At 36.6% G+C, this 25590-nt stretch overlaps 1 protein-coding gene across 1 annotated transcript; it reads right to left on the reverse strand.

Annotated features, from left to right (window-relative positions):
- Positions 1–610: 610 nt before the first annotated feature.
- On the reverse strand, positions 611–25590 carry LOC145306836 (uncharacterized). Its single transcript, XM_080149144.1, has 6 exons — positions 23941–25590; positions 23238–23317; positions 22575–22657; positions 15712–15764; positions 15041–15091; positions 611–794 (listed from the first exon to the last, which is right to left on the reverse strand). The coding sequence occupies exons 1-5, from the start codon at positions 25522–25524 to the stop codon at positions 15080–15082; spliced, it is 1812 nt and encodes a 603-aa protein (XP_080005270.1). The 5' UTR covers positions 25525–25590; the 3' UTR covers positions 611–794; positions 15041–15079.

Genomic DNA, 25590 nt, shown 5'->3' on the forward strand with positions numbered 1-25590 from the left:
TAAAAGCGGAAATACATTTTAAGTTAATTAATTTTGACCAATATGATAGGTGGATTTTAAACTACCTGTGCTCTAATTGGTTGAATGATGTACGACATCCAATCAGAGCGCAGATTTTTTAAATCCTCCAATCACGGATGCCAAAATTAATTAACTTAATTTGTATTTCCGCTTTTAGATAAAGAATTATACAAAAAACGAATTTTATAAAAAATCCTTAAAATTTGATGCAGATTTCAAATCTACTCCCTACATTACAATTCCGGAAAACTTATATCTCTTAATGTACAATGCGATCATAATTTTTTCTTATTTTAAGTAGAATGTACTATCGGCTACGCCCTTGAGGCCTCTAAGGACACTTAAGGAGAGGAGAGTCGAATTTTATAACCCAATTTATTATTTTAGTTTTTAAAAGAAAGTGTACACAAATTTTTTGGAAGGAATTTTTTTTGGGGGGTCGAATTTTTTTCTAGGAGCGATGTCTCTTGGGAGGGTGGTGGTACCCTCCACCCAAATAGTTATAAACCTTCCCGGGACCTATAAGAAGCTACCCTGTTAAGAAGAACCCGATCGGTTTAGCGGTTAGCGAGAACCTTTCGGTACAAACACATAGACATCCTGTTACTTTAGTATAAGGATTACAGTATAACAAAATCATACTGCATAACATACTATACATACATAAAAATACGATTAACTCTATTTACATTGGCGGAATATTTGTTTCGGTTTGTTTATATCTTGAAAATGGGTTTGCATACCATTGGTTTTGTGAGTTCAACCAAGAAATCCTAAAAAAAATATTTTATGTCAAAAATTTGGGGGGGGGGGGGGTTAATGCAACCATCTCGTAATCAATGATTAAATGGCACTTAGAATTCGAATTTCGATCTGAAATTTTGCATGAATAATCCTTGGTAGGTCTATTTTCCCTAAATCGAAAACAAAAAGTTGGAAAAGTAACGGCTGGCGGCTAAGTCATTTAATGATTGATTACGAGATGGTTGCATTACCCCCCCCCCCCACTTTGTTAAAATATAAGTGTTTTGGACCATAATATGAAGTGTATATAATCATCTCAATACTTACTAATCTTACAAAAACATAGATGACAACATCCATAAAAACGAAGCTCTGAAACAGTAGGACAAACGAATAATAACACTTGTAAAGGGTCAGAACTAAATAAGTGAACAATCTATAATACAAAGTAGAACGATGTCTGTCCGTCTGTCTGTCTGTCTGTCCGTCTGTCCGTCTGATGCTTAAGATCTCAGTAACCACTGAACCGATCGGATTCTACTCTTCAGGGTATATACCTATTGGTCCTGCGGTGGTTTTAAGCTATTTTCTTGGGGGGTGGGACACCCCCAACCCCCCTAAAAACAAAAAAATCCCCCCCCATTTTTTTTTTTACAAATTTTACGAATTTTACGAATTTTACGAATTTTACGAAATTTACGAATTTTACGAAATTTACGAATTTTACGAATTTAATCGCAAAATGTTTTCCTGCTGGGTAGGTGCGAAAATTTGTGATCCGTTCTGCTGGGTAAGTAATAGAAGATGTAATTATACCTCTTGGGGCAAAGCCCCTAGAGGCTAGGGGCGAAGCCACTAGTCAGAATATAATGTATGAAATTCGAAACAAAACTGTAGGCAAATTTGTTGAAAAACTGCGTACATGCATAATAATGTTTAAGGACATACTTACGATTTTAGGACTTGATTATAGAGTTGCCTTGCTTATAATATTATACTTTGTTGTCCTAGGAATCAGTATTCCAAAAATCAGATCAATCGGATGCTACGCATTCTAAATTGTACCTAACTACTACAGGAATCTTTATACAAATTTTAAAGTAGATAGGACAATTATAACATGCCTAGACACAATACAATCTGTCCCGATTTTGTATTACTTTTGCGGAACATGATTGCAGTTACGTCATATTTTTCTTTCCCGAAAAAGGGAAGGGGTGAAGAAAATCTCTTCAAAAGAGATGGGGAAAACCCCCTTTTCTACCATCTCTTTTTTCTTCCCCCCTTTCCTTTTTTTTCTTTCCCCCTTCCCTTCATGTTCCGCAAAAGTAATACAAAATCGGGACAGATTGTATTGTGTCACATGCCTATATTAATGGAAAGAGCAATCCTTTACAGACGGACGGACCGAACCTAATTATAGAAAAGCTTCGCTTTTAAAAAATAATTTTAGGAATACTAATATAGAAAGTAGTAAGTTTTTTTGTCTGTAGCGAAGGATCTCGCTAACCGCTGAATTGATATGGTCATCCTCAACAGCGAAGCTACCTATAGGTCTCGGGATGGTTTTAGGCTATTCTATTTTTACAAAAAGTCTGGGTGCTAGGGTCACAGCCGCTAGTAAACTTATAAAAAGGTAAAATTATTGTTTTATGAAGGGGTGGAGATTACCCCTATTATTGTAAAACCCTCCCCCTCTTTTATATTTCTTATATTTCTCTAATAATTTCTGAGACTTTACATCATAAATATAATACTCCCAGCAGCTAAAATCTATCCGTCCAAACACCCTGGGTATTAGGTTAAGTAACACCCATCAAACAACCAACTCTTTGATTACACTACCCATGTCTGAGAAGGAACACAGTAATAGTTTTAGTTTTAGTTTTAGTTTTAGTTTTAGTTTTAGTTTTAGTTTTAGTTTAGAGAGCCGGGCTGAGCACACGTATCTAGCATTCGTCCTCTCCCCGCCCTAAATGTGTTAGCTCATTCTACCCCCCCTCTCTCAAACTGGTCCCCCTCTCCCCACTGCCCGTGGTCACTCCGCAGATGTGGAAAGGGAAGACACTGTAGCCAGATGGGCACCTCGTATTTAGGCCTGGCAATGTGTAATGTTAACGTATCGGTTAATTGTTAACATGTGAATTATATAATTTAAATGCTTTTTTTTTGGCATATATGTGTACCCTATCTAATCGCTAAAAAACATTCTTAAGACATTAATCAGTGAAAATATTACGATTCCAATTTAATTTGTCGGTCTGGCAACAATCTTAGTACCGCAAACGTACAACTCTCTGATTGGCTGTAAAGAAACCAAACTCCAATATACACAACCCTATTGGCTGACAATCGTACGCGTCATATCTTTGGTCAATTGTCCCACGTTTCTCACCAAGAATAGTTCCGCCATACTCATTCCATCATGGCCTGCAATACTTGTGACAACCCAGAATATTGGGCAAAATTTAAAATGAACCTGAACGAAACTTTAGACAATAAATTTAGTGAATACGATGAAAAAACAGCCAAGGTAAGAGACAACCTCATTCATAATACTTTCGCCAGCCACAAAAACGAAATAAATGTTTTAAACTCGAAAGTTACCGATATTAATACTAAATTGGAATCATTAAATGGAATCGAAAATTTCGCCGACGCCAAAACTATAAACAGTGAACAAAAAGCGATTAGGGACACTATCAATATTCAAAAAGACCGTTTAAACACATTCGAACAGTCTAGGGAGAATTTTATAAAGTATCAAATGCTACAAAATTCGGTAAGGGAACAGCGTGATAGGGACTGGGCCTGCAGGGTTACCAACTTCCAACAGCCATGGAGTCGTGAAAATATAACCGAGTATATTATTTTCAGAAATCTCATCAGACCGACGCTAGAAGATGCTGTCAAGCGGGGCCAGCTCGAATATATCCCTACCCATTTCAACGATGTCGTCGAGCGCTCTCATATGCTCCCGTTTTCAAAGGGCCAGATCCCCACCTTCATATTCAGATTCACATCAAGATGCTACCTGGACGCATGGATGAACAATAAAAAAGCCAGACTCGATCACTACAACTCCGACATCAAACGCTTCAACGCCAAGAACAACGTCTCTCCTGTTCCATTCTACCCCAACAGATTTGTGCAAGTCAAGCAAGACATGACCGACTTAAACCGCAAGACGATGACCTTCGTATACGCCACGAACTTGGTATCACGTGCAAAAGTTGCGGGGCAACATGTCCAATTTCAGCTGAAGTCCGGAAGTAGGTGGATCAGAGTCCAGAACCCCTTTGGCAAGAACCTGCAAGAAATGTCACAACCAATACCTGGAAGCCAAGATCTCTTTCTACTTGACACACCACCAATCTTACAATTCAGTAGATTACCCGCAGCCGAGAGATCAACCTTCTTTTCGGACCTAGAAGAACTGACGGAACAAGATTTCCAGCTGCCCTACCAGCATCCATCAACAACGACAGCGCCACTGCCATCATCATCATCAACACCAGCACTTTCCATCAACGATCCTGTTGCTTTTCCACCAATTATCGTCATAGATGATGGAAATGCCACCAGAGACACCACTGCTACCGCCGCTACCACTACCACTAGTGCAGCCACTGCTGCCACAACCGCTGTTACCACCGTCGCTACTACTACTACTACTACCGCTACCGCTCACACTAACGCGGCCACTGTCAACGTCTCAACTCTTAATTCTGCTGCCGCTACCGCGGCCACTGTTAACGTCTCCACTCCTGACTCAGCCGCCGCTACAGCTGCCACCAGTTCCGCTACACAGCCGACACGAGCCGTCATCATTGACCAGAGCCCAACACTCGAGGATTCCATTGCTACAAGAGCAAAAACGAAGGAGACCAAGGAACCGAAAGATGCAAAGCCCAAACGTAACGTATCCAAGCCGGTAATACCTAAATAATGGAAAGTATCATCCTAATTTAGGTACCTACCCAGTTTTATTATTGTTATTATTGCCATAATTAACTGTCTAAGTATAATTTTTTTTCTTGGATATACTTTTTATATTTCCTAGATATATGGAAATATTAACTGATCAAAATAACGTTCTTCCAAAACAGTTAATAGCTTGAGATGGTAACTAAGTAATTAAATTGTAATAAATTATGAAATTGATTACTCCTAACCTCCGTATTGAAAAACTATTATATTATTGCACCAGTAATGAGCAAGGGGACTTCACTATATGAGCCTCACATATGTGTTGCCACCCCCAACACACGCCCAGACTAAACCCAAAAGATATTAACATCTTTAATATCTTTGATATATTTTCGCAAACGATAACTTTTTTATTGTACATATCTTTATTATTTTTATTTATATGTATACTTATATCTACTGTGTTTCAGAAGTCCATACCAGACGTCAAAACTAATCCTCCTGCAGTGCTCCAGAATCAACCCAACAACGACCGACCTCCCTAATGAACAACTTAATCAGGATAACGGTAGTATTAACGATAACCCCAGCCTAAACCTCTTGAGCCCTATATACGGAGATTACTTTAACGATTTCGAAAATGAATTTGGTATTAATTGCGTTTTTTCGGATGAACAAGGAGTTATACAGAAAATTAAAACTTTTAATGAAAATCTTCTCTCAATATTCAGTCTAAATTGTCAGTCTTTGCATTCTAAATTCGACAATATCGTCTCTACAATAGACTCTTTCTCGACAAATGAAATACACTTAAATGCGCTCTGCTTCCAAGAACTTTGGCTTAATAACGATGCAAATATGGATAATTATAGGATTAATAATTATGATTGGTATACAAAACTTAGGAAAAAAAGTAGGGGGGGAGGGGTGGGCATTCTTGTAAGCAAATATTATAAGGTAGACAAACTGTTTGACAAATTTTGTTTCAAAGAAAATATCCTTGAGTCGATTTGCTTAAAATTATCATACAAAAATTCAAAATTTTGTATATTAAATTGTTATCGCCCTCCCAACCAATCCAGTGATGAAATTGAAGAATTCTTTGAAATTTTCCTTGATTTAATTGACAAAATATCCGCAATGAATTTACCTTACTTCATAACTGGTGATTTTAATTTCGACTTATTTAAATTAAACAACCTCAATAGTAATTCAATGAGAATAATTGAAGCATTTTCATTTAATGGTATTATTAATACAATTACACGAGCAACTAGAATTACTAATTACTCAGCAACTCTCTTAGATTTATTTGGCGTAGGAAACTTTATTCAAAACTTGATGTCTTCGTTTGTCTTAACAACACAAATTTCCGACCACCTGCCTATTTTAAATGTATTTCGAATAGACAAAGTAAATAAGCCAAAACTGCCTGATTTTTTCGAAAAAAGAGAACTCAACGATGAAAATTTTGATTCATTAAATTATGCCTTATATCATACTGACTGGAACAATGTATTAAACCAAAATGATGTTAACTTAGCCTATAATAACTTTCAAAAAACTTTTTTAAAACTTTTTAACGAAAAATGCCCAGTCAGAAAAAAACGTAAAAATAAGAGGACCCAGCCCCAGCAGCCTTTCATGTCAGACCACTTACTTAGATGCAAATTACACAGAGATTCTCTTCATAGGAATTTTTTTAAAAATATTTCACCAGAAAACGAACATATTTATAAAGTCTATCGTAACAATTATAATAGGCAGGTCAGGAAAGCAAAAACTGATTATTATCGTAAGCAAATTAGGGATGCAAATGGTGATGGGAAAAAACTCTGGAAAACCTTAAAAGAAGTAATAGGCTTTAATAAAACATCTACTGAATGTTCCTATCTCCAAGTAGGGCCAAACAAAATAGAAAATGAACAAGAAATTGCTAATGAATTCAATCGTTATTTTAGCCAAATCGGCTCCTCATTAACACCCAAAATTCCTGAAACACCCAAAAGATTCTATGAATATTTACCCCCCCCATGCCAAGATTCTCTTTTTATTGAACCTCTATATCCTTTTAAAGTTATTAATATCATAAGAAGTATTAAACCGAAGCGCTCTACAGATATTAACGATGTCTCGATGTTTGTTCTGTCTCGCTGTGCTGATACCATAGCCACTCCCCTTACACACATATACAATTTATCAATTCAAAATGGCATCTTTCCTGAAAACATGAAAACTTCAAAGATTGTTGTTCTTCACAAATCAGGTTCACTCAGCGAGGCAGACAATCACCGAGGAATTAGTTTAATAGATAATTTCTCTAAACCCCTGGAAAAACATATCTGTGACTCTTTGGTCACATTTCTCGAAGATAGATCTTTTTTTAGTGAGCGTCAGTTCGGTTTTATAAAGGGGATTTCTACCTATCATAATTTATTGAACTTAAGCACTTTGATTACACAAGCATTAGGTCGGAACACTTCCTGTATGGCCATTTTTTTGGACATAAGGAAGTGTTTCGACATGATAGATAGGGAAATCCTCTTTAGCAAACTCGAGAACTCAGGGATTAGAGGGGTCGCACTTAGATGGTTTAAAAGCTATTATGCTAATAGAAAGCAACGTGTATTTTTTAAAGGCTTATATTCCTCCACAGTCGAATTCATTATTATAGGAGTCTTAGGACCAATTTTATTCCTTATTTTTATAAATGATCTTGTTTCTTGCAGTGAAGAAATCCTAATTAACCTTTTTGCAGACGATGCCGTAGGCTTTTTAGAAAAACAAAACATTATTCAATTAATCAATCTAGCAAAAGACCTCATACCCAAGCTGACCCAATGGTATAACTCCAATAAACTACTTATACACCCCCGCAAGACCAAATGTATGGTCTTCTCCTCCCCCCGAGAGGTGCTTTCCCCCACTGAGCTCGAAGCCAAAACCAACTTTGAAGTATTTATTAATATGAACAATTACAATGAAAACGATCAGTCAAAAATTACTAAGTTGGAATTGGTTAACGGGACCAATGAGGGAAGCATCAAACATTTAGGCGTACTTATTGATGAAAAGATGAAGTTTTCATATCATTTAGACAAAGTTTATAGTAAAGTATCCAAAATAATTTATAGTATGAAAGTAATGAAACATATATTAGATAAGAAACACTTAAGACTACTCTACACTTCCTACGTGAAGTCGAATATCGAATACTGTTGTCTGCTGTTTACCGCCTGCCCTATGTATCTACTTGCACCAATAGTCAAACTCCAAAAACAAGCTCTAAGGATAATTGAAAACCTCCCCAATAGAGCGCACACAGCGCAATTATTTAAGGAAAACAATATCCTCCCATTTAACCTTTTGATTGAATTTAATGTATGCAAATTCATGCACAGCTACAAACTAGGAAATTACCCTAGAATTTTTGATGGGACTTGGAACTTTATCCAGGATAGGCACACATATGGCACACGGAACAGAAACAACTTTGCCTACGAACCGAATGTAAATAGAAATTTCCTCCTGCACGCCCCTTTAAATGCATTTCCAACTATCTTTAACAACTTACCAAATGAAATAAAATCTATTGAAAACAAAAATCTTTTTAAGAAAAAATGCTTTAGTCACTTTCTAAACAAAATTGAATTTTAAAATTTTTAAAAAAACATTGCAAACTAAAATTTTTCATATTTAGCTAAAAATAAATCATTAAAATACTTCTACATTTCTTTATTTCTTTATTTATTATCTTTCTTTATTTATTTTTCAATTAATTTCTTAATCAAAAATTTTCTTAATATATGCAGGAATACTTTCTTTATACTTTTCTTTTTACTTTTCTTTTTACACGGCTGACTTCGCAAAGTAAAGTAAATTAAAACAATTATGATTTTTTATATTTTCTCTCCTCTATATTTTCATATCTACATGAAACATCTAATGATTTTGAAACATTAAAATCTGAGGTTAGTAAAGCAAAATCCATGAAATGGATAGATGGCGATATTGCCAAATGGCTTGTACCTGATGAGCCTATTCCCGGTAGACTCTATGGTCTTGTTAAAGACCACGTTGATCCCGAAAAATGGCCCCCTGGGACAACAACCCCACCTTTAAGACCTGTCGAATCAGCTAGTGGTACAACTTTCGAAAATGCCAGTCATTTTGTCGATATTCACTCTAATGATCTAGTCAAATCATTACCTAGTTATTGGGCAGACACACCAGATATGTTACGTTGTTTTGAGAAAGAAAATTCAAAAGGGCCACAACCTCCAGGATCCATTCCTGTGACCCTTGATGTATCAAGTCTTTACACTAATATTCCATTAGCTCAAGGAATAGAAATCTTTACTGCCTTTTTAGACACTCGTAGTGATAAAAGTGTCCCCACAGTGTTCCTAATAACACTTCTAACACTAGTTCTTAAATGCAATGTTCTAGTTTTTAATGGTCAACATTATTTGCAGCTTATTGGAACTGCCATGGGCACCCGTGTTGCCCCTACGTTTGCATGCCTTTTTATGGGCTGTATTGAATATATGATGTTAAAATCTTGGAAAGGTTTAAAACCTAACCTTTATAAACGCTACATTGATGATATATTTTTTCTATGGAATGGGACAGAACAAGAGTTGCTAAAATTTATAGAACACCTTAATAATTTTCACCCATTTCTTAAATTTAAAGCTTCGTATAATTTTGAGACAAAATCTGTAGCTTTTTTGGACACTGTAATTTCGATTGATTCAAATGGTTTTATAAAAACAAATCTTTATGTAAAACCTGGCAAAAGATGTTCTTATTTACTTTTATCTTCTTCACATCCAAAGCACATTACTGAGAACATCCCTTATTCACTTGCTCTTAGATTAAAAAGAATATGTAGTTTAAACGTAGATTTTGTACAACAATTAGATTTTTTGAAATGTAAATTATTATCTCGTGGTTATAAACTTAATTATATATTAAAAGCATTTGAACGTGTATCTTTAATCAGCAGAACAACAGCACTTCAAAAAGTTGAGAAAAAAGTTGTAAACAGGCCAATTTTGAGTTTACAATATGATCCCCGTCTTCCCCATATTTCAAATATTTTATTTCGATTCTGGAAGGTTATGATACAAAATCCCCAAATGAAAAAAGTTTTCCCAGAACCGCCGATGGTGTGCTGGTCTCGGCCAAAAAATTTAAGAGAATTTTTGATTCGAGCACAATTGCCTAAAGACAATAGACCTTCCAGAAATAAACTAGGGTTTAAACAATGTGGTTTCAATTGTATGTTATGTAAATTTTCGCCTAAATTTGTTAATAATATTGTATCATCTGTAACACATGAAACTATTCCAATTTTATCTTATTTGACTTGTGACTCAGAGAATGTAATTTATTGTATAACATGTACCAAAGACAATGGAAACTGTAAAACACACCCACAATATATTGGACAGACTGGCCGCAAAGCAGTCAAAAGATTTTCTGAGCATAAAAATTCAATTTCACCTAACGCAATCACAGCAGTTGGCCAACATTTTTCAGAAAGTGGCCATAATTTCAGTCATTTACAATTTATTCCTTTTGAACAAATTAAAAGCAATAATCCTTGGGTAAGATTAGCCAGAGAAAAATTTTATATTAGAAAACTTGAACCTTTGTTAAATCGCAGAATGTAAATTTGTTAGTCAAAATGCAGTTGCAATTTTTTTTAAAAATCACCAGTTATAGAGCAGCTGTGCTACTATAGACACCCCACAAAACTCAAACCTTCCCCCTTCCCCTCTCAATTCACATTATTTTGACCGCTTCCCCCTTCATTTTGTGTACAACCATCTTATAGTAAAGTCATACATATTTTTTCTTAGTGAATTGTTAGTACCTATATAATGCTTTTTTTGCTTTTTATCATAATTATTTGTTATCAAAGTTAGGTTTAAATGTCTTACCCTTAAAGAATGTTTTATCATATACTTATTTTGTTGTTTTTTTTTTCCAGATGCGATTGATAATGAGTATTTTTTACTTGAAATATATTTCGGAATGATGAAGTAGACTTTTTTCCTTTTAAATTGGGTTGAGAAAGATTTATAACTGAATAGTTTTTTTCATATCTACAGGCATAGGTTCCGTAGGAACCGCATTCGCAAACCAAAGTGTAGAGTAGCCTTAGCCTTAACATTAAACTTAACCTTAACTCCAAACCTAACATTAACCTTTAACCTTTATTGACTCTGTCTCAATGATAATCCAAGTAGGACTTGCACTTATAACCAATCATGCAATGTTACACCCCCCCCCCCTCCCCCCTGCCCATAATATTGTTTTAACGCACGAACAATTTAAAATCAAACCTTTTCCTTTACTCTTCATGTCTTTCATGTTTTATCATAATATTGTTTTAACGCACGAACAATTTAAAATCAAACTTTTCTTTTACTCTTCATGTTTTTCATGTTTTTATCATAAATTTTTATAGAATTTTTATAGAACTATCTAATATAACAAAAAGTTTTTTTATTTCTTTGGACAACATTTATTATTATTTATTTACATCAAAATAATAAAAATGACTATTATATGACAACTGGACAGCTCTATTTTCAAAATTTCATCTTTTTTAGTCCATCTCATCAGCACTCCAGACCCCATACTGTCCATAGATCGGTTCTCGTGCCTGGAGTTCGTCGATTATCTCCCTCTGGGCAATAACTTGTTGATTAACCCGCGCCAGGATATCCATGTTGCGTTGAAACGACCTAGTAATGACGGGAAGCGCTCTAATTAAGGCAGCAACAATCTCATAATTACGACGAACGTTTCTAAGCACTTCCTCGTCGCACACTCCGTGGCGGATCCTCCTGAACATGATGAGGTCCCCGTCGTGTAGCATGTCCAACACCCGGCGCCTCTGGGCGAACCAGAGGTCCACAACGCGTAAATCAACGCTGGGGTGAGGGACCAAGTCCGGAATAGCGGCACGATTTAAGGCGGCCTGGACGGCGGGCATGACGGGGTCGTCGTTCTCGTCGCTCTCAACGCTCTCGTCCTCGTTCTCGTTCTCGTTCTCATCGCTACTGGACAGTAGATCTATAACAGGAGGTTCTGGGGCACCAGCACCTCCGCCGCCTTGAACTCCCTCCTCTTCCTCTTCTGCTGGAACCGCCGGCGCTTCAACTGGTATGACTTGTACTTCCTGATCTGACATTTTAAAATCAATTGAATTTCAAGTCAAACAACCCCTTATTTATACCCTGATTGTGTCATATTCAAGTGTTTTACAAACCATTTTAAGATTAATAATTAATCCCCCAATCATATCTCTCATATGTCCTAAGAAATCAAACCATCCCCTTTAACCGTGCGTCAAAACAACCACCCCGTTTTTCATCTATTTACTTGTTTAATCCTTCCGCAACGGAAGCGCGCGAAACAACCAAACATCAACAGATGATTTCCCCTATCTCCCCCAGTTCTCCCGTTCTCCCCCTCTCCCCTTCTCCCCATAAGCAACCAGAGATTAGCGTCTAATTAAAGAATTACGTAAGAAACAAAATTAGTATTTAAACCCATTACCGTTTATTTCAAATAACCAATTTATTCTGTTAATTTTTATTCTTTATTCAAACGGTTGTCTACTTTATAACCTTAGCTTATATATCACTCATTTACAATTTATTTATTTAAATATTACATAAAATTTGCAAAATTCAAAATCATATAATATCCAATCGCACCAATAAAGTCAAAATCCTCCTCCCCCCAATTTCCTCTCTCTCTCTTTTCCCTCCTCTTTTTTCTCCCTCTCTTTTTACTTCCTATTATTGAAAACGTCTCTCAAACCTAACCTTGTCAATACAGTCTCTTACTTTATATTCTCTCACTTAATAATTACTTAATATTCTATTTATTCTCGTTCGCTCGTTCGCTATCTCTGATTGTCCCTCCCCTGCACATTGCAAAATAGTAAAATTAAAACTGTATGTCTGTAATTACGTTTGCAATACAATTGCAACGAAAAGTACTCAAAACATTAAAATCAGATTCCGGAGGAATCGAACCCATATATATACAGCATGACCCTCGAAAAAGTATTTTTAAGCATCTGCAGCCCTTATTTCTCAATGAATTATAAAAAAATGCATATGTCCTTGTTCTCCATAGTATTCCACATAAGTAGATATAAAAATATTTTTTTTACCTCCATTAACACCGGAGATTTTTAGAGCTAAAGTTTTGAAAAAGTGATTGAGGAAAAAGTAACTTTTAACATGAAACGACTTTTTTTAGCAAAATTAAGGTAGAAATCCTTTTATTTTTGTCACTAGCAGAAACTTTATACAAAAATGAAATAAAAAATTTAGTTTTTGAGTAAAAAGCATTTTTTTACACATATTTTTTGAGTCTTTTTAGTTTAATGATATTTTGAAAAACTTACTAATTAGGCAAAATTGTTTAAGATTAAAAAACCAAATAAATCTTTATGAATATAGCAGGAAAATTGTTTTTGTTTCACAATCCTAACTATAATAACAAAAAAGTTATAAAGAAAATAAAATTAAACCATAATGATTTTTTTGTCTAAAAAGCTTAATTAACCCCCTATTAAATTATTGAGATGTCAGAAAAGTAGGCGGAGCAACTGTCATAATTAATCCTTTTCTCAAATAAGGGTTAATAAATAACCTAAAATTTGCAAATAATCAATTCATTCAGTAGTATTTTTTGCCATTAAAAATTATATTTTTTGGTGGAATAAAAAAGAAATAATTAGTTAACTTGTTTTTCTTTGTGTATTATTATTCAGTTGCCAGAAAAACATAATATAACCATCCAAAAAATAAGAGAAACAAAAAAAAATTCTTTTTCTCAGTCACTTTTTCAAAACTTTAGCTCTAAAAATCTCCGGTGTTAATGGAGGTAAAAAAAATATTTTTATATCTACTTATGTGGAATACTATGGAGAACAAGGACATATACATTTTTTAATGATTCATTGAGAAATAAGGGCTGCAGATGCTTAAAAATACTTTTTCGAGGGTCATGCTGTATATACTGGGACCTATACCCCAGCCTCAAAAAACAAAATCAGATTCCGGAGGAATCGAACCCATATGTACTGGGAATTATACCCTTGCTCAAAAATCAAAATCAGATTCCGTAGGAATCGAACTTACACACCAACTCCTTGTTCATACCCCTATTCTATATATCGTTCACATCATACATACCATTCATACTGATATTTCCAAAAATATCCTCAATTTTGAGTTTTTTTTTGTCCTATGCTTTTGTTTTATATTTTGGCTCCTGAGTTTTTTGGCTGGTCTTATCCAAAATACGCGCCGTTATCTTGGGGTCAGGTGTGAATACACCCCATTTACAATGGGAGTTTTTCACACTAGATTTTTAAAATAGATGTTTAAAAGGAAATGTGTCTAGTAGGGTTGCCAAGGATCACGACGGGAATAGTGACTTCTTAGGAAGGCTTTGGTTCCTTTAATTGTTCCAAACTTACACTTGGAGAGGTCGCGACCAATGGTAGGAGGATAGCTGCGCACAGTAGAATATAATTTGTCATTTTTTAACTTGTCATTTATATTCCTTATTATGTCATTATGTCTATCGGACATTGCACTGGCTTGGCAAGCGCCAAAGTTTACCAGAGGCTCAACAACCCTGAGAGGGTTACGCCATCCAACTGGTGCAATGTCGCATGGGATTCATTATTAAAATAAAATCTATTATTTGTACTGCTATTAAATGAACTAGGTGGAGACGTGTTCAATCCCGTGCAAGGTACTATACCAACCTGCTACTATGTAAAAAACACACAAACCAAAGCATATCAAGACATCAATGCATCAAACTACATAGTAACCATTATAAATTATTTAAAATAAAAATATGTTGTACCTTTATGAGGAAAATAAATCTTATCTTATCTTATCTTATCTAGTGTCTGACTGATTACGACGTAACAAAAAAAATTAGCCAATGAGAGGCCGTTATTGACCAATGGTAAAATTTATAGTGGCCTCTCATTGGCTAAATTTTTTTGTTACGTCATAATCAGTCAGACACTATTACTGTGTTCCTGAGAAGTCCTAACATAGTATGGTAATGAGTTGCACCAGTTCTGGGCCTAGGCATTCCCCACTACTCTAACTATTTATATATCGCACCTGACATAGCAGCAGTAGAAACTTCATAAACGTCTTTATTTATGACGCAGTGGCAGGTCAAGATTCAAACCTAGCACCTCCCTGACGACTCGTGTTGAGCCAGGTCCTGGAGGTCACCGTAGGCTGGATTGCCAAGCCAAAGGCTGTTGAGTAAAGCCTACCTGTCATTTGATTCCCTCGTCTCACACTAATTGAATTTCTTATTGATCCTCCTGAAAAATAAAAGATTACATTCTAAGCCAAAAAAACTTTTCCCCACTCAATCGAGTTTTACAAATATTTTTAAAACGTGAATATCCTATTATATAAGGTAATGAGCATTTCTATGTCTGTAGCGAAGGATCTTACTAACCGCTGAACCGATATGGTTCTCCTTACCAGTGAAGCATCTTATAGGTCCTGGGATGGTTTTAGGCTATTTTATTTTCATAAAAAATCGTTGTTTGGTCTTAAGCTATTTTTCTGCCTTTTCATATCCCTAGATACTAAGGACGCAGCCGCTAGTATTTTAAAAAGTAACTATATAAGATGAAATGATTTGACCAATCCTTATAATAAAGTTAAAGGATGTTTTCTGTCTGTCTGAACCAAAGGATCTTACTAATCGCTGAACAGATCGGCCTCCTTAACAGATTAGCTTCTCTTAGGTCCTGGGAAGGTTTATGTCTATTTTAGGGGAGTGTAACATCACACTACCAAGAGAAATTGCCACCCGAAAAATGAAAAACTTGGTCTCTGGTCTATTCAGGAAATAGACCTACTTCTCCTGTGGTGGTTTTAAGCTTTTTTTTTCTTGAAGGGTGAGATACCCTCATCACAAATAACAAAATACCTGAGTATTCATCAAAGGATGAGACTCTGGATTCCTTTCACCCATTTCAATATCTAAAATGATAACATTTTTTTGGGTATAGTCCCTTTCACGTGGCAATGCCCCTAATGGGGCGTTTCTTCGTATTTTCACAGTAGCTTTCCTCCTATTTCTAGCCCCTGCGGTGGGCTCTAACCCAGCGGGGCCAACTGCATAATCCTACGGGGCAATCACCTAACCCAATGTAACCTAACCTAATCTAAAATAACCTATCAAAATCAATTTTCAAAATACGACGAATCGCCCCTGAAGGGGCGTTGCCACGAAAGGGACTATATCCGATATTTTAAAAATTTTACTTCTTTACATACATGGATAATTGGGCAAATCAAAATGGTGTTTGTTTTGCTAAATTACACACCGGTGTCCTGGATAGAAAACAGGTTTTTTTGACATACGTCTCACAAGACCTATGTAGTCATGACCGGGAGACAATTACGGTTCAGTACATGACTTTCGTTAAATCACAGCTGATCATTTTTGTGGATTTTTTTGAAAATTACTTTTTTATCCAAAATTCCATAGTTTTTCCAATAAAAATCTCAATTTTCTCACATTTGCTGCTTAGATAGCCTAAATTTACGCAAGAAAAGTATAATAAGTAACAGCTGTACTGAAGATTGTGCTATCACCTATAACAAGATCTTTCAGAATCAATGAAATAAGATTTGTAGTCTAGAAATTGAGTAAGAGTTAATTATTTTGAATTAATGTTCAACTATAAATTTGCACGTCAGAACTGCTTCTAGCCTCCATAGACTTTCACCTGGCTTTAACATGATTCAATCTATCTGACTTTGCCTTTGACTCCACAACATAAAGTTATTGCCCTCAAATTTCTTTCACTAAAACATTATCTCCTCCTGGTATAGCCAGACCTATATTATAGCCGGCTGACATGTTTCACCCAGCCTATAAATCTTGATGGTAGTCAGTTTAGAATTCTGACCTTGTTTGTTAATCAACAATTTCACACACTTTTGACTCTTTCTTTATGGCACTTGTTTGCTATTGAACTTGTGGCTTTTCAAGTATTCTTACTTTTTACTTCGCTTGGTTTCCTATGAACCAACTACTGTCATGAGAGATCTTTCCATGAATGAAAGCCAAGACTGCCATGCATCTAGCTACATGGTCTTTAAGACTCCCTTGCCTTAGTTACTTCAGCTAAGAGCTCATATCCTCTCATTCTCTATTACTCAAAAATTCACCATGGTTTCCGCCTACTCTGCTGATTAAAAGTCAGGTGGGTCTATGATTCCAAATTTAACACCACTTGATAGACAAACTGCCCTTTATTTTTGCTTTGCTAATCCTACATTTTGGTCTTCCTGTTCAACACCTTCCTAGGTCCCTTTACTACTGGTAGCTTTTAGGAAGGGTAGTATTGATCTGCTTAGGACAAAGAACTTGCCTGTGTTTATTTTCAAATTGGATTTTAAAGTCGCTATTGGAAATCACACTTGAATAAAATCCAGTTATGATCATGTAACCAGCATTCACATTCACTCTAGTAATAAGCTACTATTATTTTCTTCAAGCTATGAGCCAAGTGCTTTCCTGTCAGTTAGCTGCTCTTACACTATCTTGAATACACTATCTTGCAAATTATTCATCTAGCTTAGAATCCAATATGTATCTATAATCATTCTGTAGGTTCACCTATGTAAAACCTTCCATGGTTCTCACTATGACATTTAATCAGTAGTAAAGACAAGCAGTGTGTACAAAAGGCAGAGACTCAATCAAGACCAGCTATAGACTGGTCTTTACACGGATTCCAAGTTCATGTCAAACACTTACAAGTGATAATCCCACTTGTTAAAAATATTAACCTTCTACTAAGCTCTTTTGAACCAAGGACTGGTTGTATATTCAATTGTAGCCTGGTATATATGGTAATATAGGACTTTAAACATGGCAACTGTGGTTGTGGATATATATGTTATACTCCAAGCATATATTGTTTTGATGTTGAGACATCAAATCAGCCAGGAACCAATATTGAGCATGATAACTTGTTAATATTTCAAGGAAACTTGTTTTAAAAATATAATATGTCATGAGGCATGCAACAGGGACATGAAATATTTTTTAAAAATTTAATTACAAGAGTTGTTTAGACATCAATTCAAATATTTACTTCAAATAACTCTTATTTCATTTCTAGACTACAAATCTTAGATTATTCAAGATTCTTAAAGATTTTGTTATTAATGATAACACAGTCCTTGGTTTAGCTGTATTTATTATACTTTTTTGTGTAAATTTAAGTTAACTAAGCTGCAAATGTGAGAAAATTGTGATTTTTGAAGGAAAAACTATGAAAATTTGGGTATAAAAGTAATTTTCAAAAAAAGCCACAAAAATGATCAGCTGTGATTTAACGAAAGTCATGTACTGAACCGTCATTGTCTCCCGGTCTTGACTACATAGGTCTTGTGAGACGTATGTCAAAAAAAACCTGTTTCCTATCCAGGACACCGGTGTACACAACATATCTTATTTCTCTTGTTTCCATCATGTCCATTAAAGCCTTTGCAACGAATAACTCAACTCTTACAAATTAAGTATCTTTCCTAGTAAGAGCGGGAATCTCCTTTGATTTCTAGGTCATCTAGTGCATCCGCTAGGATGGGATGTGATACTTAAACACCCAAGGATATTAGGTCAAGTAACATTCAACACACAACCAAACCCTTTGATTGCACGCCCGCTGTCTGAGAAGTCCTACCTGTGTATGGAAATGAGTTGCACCTATTTATGGGCTAAGGTATTTTCCCTACCATAACTATTTAAACTAACATTCTACCTGCATCTCTATCATCATCAAAGGCTTTCAGCTCCGTCAGAGCTCCGCCTCCCTTGCTTGGATACATTTGGTTTGGTGTCTAGCCATATTTGTTGCTGAGAGAATTTTTCCACATATGCTGCACGGCTTATTTCTGGACTTATATACTCTTGCCGTGCCTTCTACTCTAACAGGTTGTGGTTCCTGATTATTCCTGGCCCTACATGTTCTTTGATGTCGTGCAAAATTGGCAGTAGTTATTGTCTTAAGACACAAAGAACATTTCCTGAGGTTGCGTGATTCTGTCGTAGTTCCTTGGCAGTTCTTTTTGTGATTCATTATGCTTGACTCATACTGGAAGACTTGGTTGCATATATCACAGGTGAAAGTTACTTTTTGGTTTGAAATTTCATGTGTGCGCTTGATATGTGTAATCAGACCTCCTCTACTCTTACATATCTTGCCGCATTCATCACATTTGTTGACTAGTTCTACTCTAAGCTCTTGGTTTCTGCTTGTGGTTGGTCCTTGACTTTTCTTTCCTTTCTTCTTGTCCCAATCATAAAGGTGTTTAATCCTTTTCTTGACACATTTCTTCCACTCTTTTCTGTCTCTTGTCATAGCTCCAATCTTGGTGTAATCTAAGCCTGCTTCTCTGACCAATTTCTTGTAAAATAAGACTGTCTTTCTCTTTTTTCCTGGCACTTTCGGCTCGTTCTCTAGATCTTCTAACCATCCTAGTGTTACACATTTGACCAGTCTGTTGTCGTCCATCCGCATCAGGTGACCTAATCTTTCCAGACATCTCTTTTCTATCTTGACCCTGATAGAACCAATGCCTAGCTCTGTCCTGATATCCTGCATGTTAACCCCCATCTCCTGCATCTGGATTAAGGGGGGCTTGACCTTGCTGCTCCAGATGTACCTGTACATCTTGTCAACGCAGCTCTGGAGCTTCTTAATTTCTCCAGCCTGCCAGGTCCGTACCTGACAGTCAAAAAGCATTGCACTTTCAGCACATGCTTGGACAATCTTAGCCTGACTCCGTTTAGACAATCTGGAGCCTTTCAGTTGTGTTTTAACTTTGACCCAGGCTGCTCCTGCTCTCTTCTTTCTCTGCTTAATGTCCTCTGCTGGTCCAAGCCAACTTCCCAGCATTCTGATTTTGTTGCTGTCCTCTGTCCCGAAGATAACTTCTTCCTCCTTGTCGTCGTTGTTTTTCTCTTCAAATCTGTTCATGACCTCTTTGATGGTTCTCAGTCCTAGTTCAATCTCGTTCTTCTTTCCTATAACTGAAGTATCGTCTGCAAACAGTTCCTTGTCTATCTTCACTCTCTTAGCCTCCGAATTTTGTTTCTCCCAGGTATTACCACCTGGAAAAAAGGAGCCAGGTACAACTTTGTACGATACTCCCATTTCAAGACCTGCTTCTTCTGCTTTTCTCTTTCTCACTTTTGTGCCCACCCTCATCACCACCTGGTGGAACACATTAAACAACACTGGGGATGATGGGTCTCCTTCTCTTAGGCCTCTAGCTGGTACCCATGGTTCGCTCTCCCCTTCTCTGCTCTTAACTCTGTATTCTGTCGCCTCATGCAGTCCTTTTAGTACTCTCAGAGCCTTCTCTTTCATCCCATATTTCTGGAGTATTCCCCACAGGGCTGGTTTGTTTACCCTGGGGTATGCTTTCCGCAGATCCAGTAATCTTGCCACCGGGATTTGGCTGTCCTCTAAAATCTGTCCTCTGGCCTCTCGTCGTCTCCTTAAATCTGTCACATCCTCTTGGATCCTCACCATTACCTGTGTGGCATCCGCAGTTGATCTCTCTTTCCTGAAGCCTGCCTGGTCATCGTCTAATATCTCTAGCTTCTCCGCCCATATTCTCAGTCTGTTTGCCATGATTCTAGCCAATATTCTGCTGCCCATGGCCAGCAGGCATACACCTCTGTAATTATCACGTCTGTTCCTGTCTCCTTTCTTGTGCAGGGGGATGACAAGACCTATTTTCAGTTCATCCTCCCATTTGTCTGGTCCATTGTTAAACATGTACTGTACAAGTGTTACTACTCTGTTAATTATTTCTTCTCCTCCTTTGAGTAACATGCCTAGCCTTACACCGTCTCTACCTGGAGCTGAATCTCTCATTTTCTTCATTTCTTTGATTATTTCCTCTCTTTGTGGCGTTTCCTCTAACATGTCATTCCATAATTCTGCTTCATCAGTGTTAAACATAGTTTCATCAATCTCGTTTACCGCTTCCTCTATCTCTTCTGGTGTGTTTTCAAACCGATTTTCTGACACACCTTTAAAATGGTCACGAAACTCCTCTTTTGTTATCGTTGTGGCGTCTGTATTTCCTTTCCATCCACGTCTTCCTAGCTCTCTCATTAATTTGTACATCTTTCCTTGGTCTCCACGTCCTTCTGCCTGTACACATTCTGCTATCTTCTCCTCCCACCACTCTCTCTCATAGCGTCTTATTTCTCTTTTCATTTCTCTCCGGGCGTCCTTTAGATTCTCCTTAGCTTCAGCTGTTTCTCTCTCTAAGTCTTCTCCTAAAGTTCTGGCTCTTTCATTTATTGCATTTCTTCGTGCAACTGCTCCGGAGATTCTACTTTTCATTCTCTGGAGCTCCTCTTCTTTTCCGACCATCCATGGATTTTCTATTCTCTTCTCCTCCTCTCCACATACATCTTTAGCTGCTCTCGTTACAAGATCAATTATTTCCTTGTAATTTGTTCTGTCTGGCATCTCCTCCTGTCTGTTTTCTCTTTCGTTTTCTTCAATCAATTCATCTATCCTCTGTCTGTACTGTTGGGCTATTTCTTGATCTTTCAATCTCTCCCATCTAATTTTTGGTACTCTGGCTCTCTTGTTTGTTGGCCAATGCCATTTCTTGACTAGTATCTGTAGTTTCTTTGGCTTGTGATCTGACAGTGTTAGTTCCCCTACAGTGTTTAATTTTCTTGCATACCTATGTCTTTCTTCTTTTCTCATAATAAAACCGTCCAATTCATACCATCTGCCTAGCATCCTGTTGAACCATGTGCCCCTGTTTTTGTGGTTGAAAAAACTGTTGACATAAGCCAAGTTGTTCTCATCACACCATCTGATGAATTCCCTTCCTCTCTCATTTGACTCCCTCAGTCCAAATTTACCTTTGGTTCCTTCAATTTCCTCTCCACCTCCGACATGTGCATTGAAGTCTCCACCTCCTATGAATATCTCCTTGCCTGCCCATTTTTTGTGTTGTTCTAGCTTATTAAACTCCACTTCTATTTCTTCTTCATTGTTTCCCCTGTATACTGGTATGTAGCTTGCTGTTAATGAAAGGCCTCTTGTCTTGACTGAAACATGTCTGTTACTTAACATCTTGGGTTGTCCTTTCTGGCACCACCCTTCTAGTAGGTCGCCCCTTAAGAGTATCCCTGCTTTCTCCGAAAAAATAATAGCTGTCAGATCTCTGCCTTCTCCTATCCATGCCACTCCTTCTTTTTCTGCTCTGACTTCACTAAGTAACACTGCGTCCCATCCTTCCTTCTTAGCTTTTTCCGCCACTGTCTTAGCTTTTCTTTTGTTGAATGTCCCTAGAGACATCCTCTGCACATTCCATGTTATGATGTTGTATTTTGTGCTGTTGTTGTTGTTGGTTTCTCTCCTCTTTTCCTTTCTTTTCTCCTTTCTCCTTTCTCTCCGTTGTGCTTTCCCTTCCTCCGTTTTGTTTCTCCCCGGTCCTGGGTTTGGGTGAATAGTTTGAAGTCTAAATTTCACCCATTGTCCTATGCTTCTCTCATCTCCGACACCTCCCAAATGATAGCCCTGCAAGGGCCTACGCCAATATGTTTTTATAGAGAGAGGTGTTGTGGCTGGTAACACCCCCCTCTGCTGCCTAAAAAAGCGCCTTGGTTCGTCCTCCCTTGCGGGGCTCCTGCCGGGCTCGCTTCTTCGGCCTCCTGGACTCTTTGCCGTCGGTCTCGTTTCCGGTTCCGCCGTTCCCGCTGGTCCTGCGGGGAAGGGATCCATTTGCACCAGCCTGCATCTCTATCTCTTGATGCTGCACTTTCGTCGTCGTCTTCTGTATTGCATTTGTTGCAATTGCAACACATTCTTAACGCTCTAAATAAATAGATTTTTATTTTTCCAAGTATATTTTACTTTGTTCTCCTTATAATGCTTTCGTTATTGTTTAAGGGATGGAAAAGAAGTAAACAAAGGATTATTAGGTAGCTCAGTCACAAGGAAATTGAATTTTTTGTTTGTTTAGATATTATTAGATATTTCTCTCCAGTGCATTTTAATTTTCACTAAATGTAAAATAGATTAATGTAGTGGCCAGACAGGTTTTAGTCTAGCTACGCTACTTTGTAATATATATCATTCTTGTTGTATAAAATGTTTATTTTGGGTTCCTTTCTTAAAATATAAAATGATAGGAATCCGCTAGTTTAGCCTGTTTAACCCACCCTATTGGTGTGATTAGTGGGCAAAGTAGGACTCTAGAACCACCCCCAACTGAGGTTGGAGGAGGAGCTACTCATGTACCCAAATCTATCTTTTTTAATGTTGGTTTACTTTAGACCATAAAAATTCCCCACTTGATTAACATAGTTTTTTAGGTTGAACAAGGGGCATCAAAGATTAGATGAACAAAGAAAATTTTCTTTTTCTTAAATAATTTTCTTCAAATATAACTTACATGTTTTTAATCATTGTTTCAGCTTTTTGGTAGGTTTCATTCAATATTCCCGCTCGATGTAAAAATCTGTAGTAAATACCCTAAAATAATTTAGTCTTTAGATTTATAAAGGGGGGGGGGCGAAAGTGACACTTTTTGAAACCAAAACTAAAAGTCAAAGGAACTCAACTAAAAAAAGAGTTACAGGTCTGAGATTTTACATGGCAGTTGCTTTATAGGGGTACAATATGGAACTGTGAAGAAACGGCGGCGCAACCGCCGAAAACCGCCAAGAAAAGGCAAAAAAAAATTCGGCGGGAAACGGCGGTTTTCGGCGGTTGCGCCGCTGTTTCTTCACAGTTCCATATTGTACCCCTATAAAGCAACTGCCATGCAAAATCTCAGACCTGTAACTCTTTTTTTAGTTGAGTTCCTTTGTTGACTTTTAGTTTTGGTTTCAAAAAGTGTCACTTTCGCCCCCCCCCCTTTTATGGTCATAACAATAAAACAAACTATACTATAAGCTTTATCTTCATATAAAAATATATTTATAACAATACATATATTATATTAAGTATGTAGTACAAAAATGTGACAAAAGTAAAGTCCAGGTGTCACTTGCAAGGTTGCATGACAGAGGAAATCAAGCCAAACAATGTGGAATATGTATGTACCCCAGCACCCCTTTTACCCTTTTTTTTAGTAATGGTGTATGAAAGTTCACCTGTAGGATTAGACCAAAAATCCAGAAACCAATGGACCAACCACAGAGGGAAGCAGGTAACTGGTAGCAGTCATCATGAGGGAGGGCATACAACATAATAAGATTCTCTACTATTATCAGTAGTTGAAATAGAGTCTGTTTCTTTAAGGTTTCAGTTCCTCTCTCTCCAGATTTCCTATTGATCAATAATGTATGTGAAGTAACAGCACTAAGCAGGTTGTCTGCAAATTCTTTTTTAAATTTCCAACATGTAGACATATAAGTTCTGTTATTTGCCTGAGATTCAATCTTGATTTCATTTAAAAGTTGAATTGATTGAATTGCTAAAACAACAAGGATGTGAACAATCGCAAAGGGAATAGATATTAAAGGAAAATCTGAAGATATTAAAGAGTATACAGCAATCATTCTGGCCAGGCTGAAGAAGAAAAAACTGATTGAAAGCATAAAATTCTTGATGGTTTGCCCAAGATTTTGACCTCTTCTTTTTGTTTGTCTTGATGATACGCTTAGAGATTGGGTAAATAAAGTCAGAATAAGCTTGCCAAGAGCTATGAATGCATCATTTTTGTCACAATATGTTTCAGGCCATGAATACATTTTGAAAATATTTCCAAGACTCAAACCAAGAATTTGTTGAAGTGGAAGAGATAAAAGAAAGCCAATGTAGGGAACTATCAGAATAATTTGAAGAATCATTTGAGCATAATTCTCTATCGCATTCTTAACAACTCCCAGTTCATTCCATGAATTCTCTACTGTCTTCTGGCGTTTGCTTTGATTACGATCGATATGTACTTTTGAACATAATTCTTCCCATAAATAGTAAAATGGCCAAAATAATATTAAATCAATTTGCAAAACTCTTCTAGCAATTGATTTTGTAACAGGATTCATTTTTGGTTTTAATTTCCACAATTTCGCCATATAATAAATGTAGAACAAGAATGAAAAGAGCATTGTTAACACCATCACTGCAAAAGCCCATATGTATTTTATGTTCAATGATTCATGGTCAACTTCTTCACAATAGGAAAATTCATCAAATCTCAGGCATGTTTCATTTGCCAAAATTGTTTTCATAATAGTTTTCAATTCATCAACATGGATATAGGTTGAATTACCTATGGCTTCTTTTAAACATGTTTCATAGCTCAGTTGAATAGAACAATTGGTCTGGATGGGCGATCCAAAAATGATATACCCATATTGAAGGAGCAACTTAAGATCATAGCAAAAATCAGCAAAGAATAGGACTACTGATGGTATGGTAGTCAAAAGACCTACTATGATGGCTGCAATTATTCTTACATTTTTTTCTGGCATATGTAACAATCCAAATGTCTCTATGTACCATAGGTCCAAACTGAAGTAACCAGCTCTTCTTCTGATGCACCTCAAGGCTTCATCTCTGTCTTTTTTGTGAGCTTCCATTTCCAAACTGATCAAATCAAACCCATTTTTTACCTGGTAATTTTCATTTGCATAGAAAAGAGCTGTTTTATTATCTATCTCATAGTGGAGAACATTATTGATCATCTCTTGGTTTTGTTTTTTCAAATAAGTACATATTTCTGTCACCATAGAGTAATTTTTACACTTGCTTGCATGGAACAAACAAAATTTTAAGAACTTTTCTAATTGATATTT

The sequence above is a fragment of the Acartia tonsa genome, chromosome 15 (genome assembly GCF_053477335.1).
Source record: "Acartia tonsa isolate MP-2025a chromosome 15, ASM5347733v1, whole genome shotgun sequence".
Lineage (NCBI taxonomy): Eukaryota > Metazoa > Arthropoda > Copepoda > Calanoida > Acartiidae > Acartia > Acartia tonsa.

Excerpts from the sequence above, each read along its gene's own strand:
- LOC145306836 (XM_080149144.1), bottom strand. The coding sequence starts at position 25,524 with ATGGTGACAGAAATATGTACTTATTTGAAAAAACAAAACCAAGAGATG. Across the intron at positions 23,318-23,940 it reads TTTTTGGTCTAATCCTACAG|GGTATTTACTACAGATTTTT; the intron begins GTGAACTTTCAT and ends AAATTATTTTAG. Across the intron at positions 22,658-23,237 it reads GAAACAATGATTAAAAACAT|AGCGTTAAGAATGTGTTGCA; the intron begins GTAAGTTATATT and ends CTATTTATTTAG.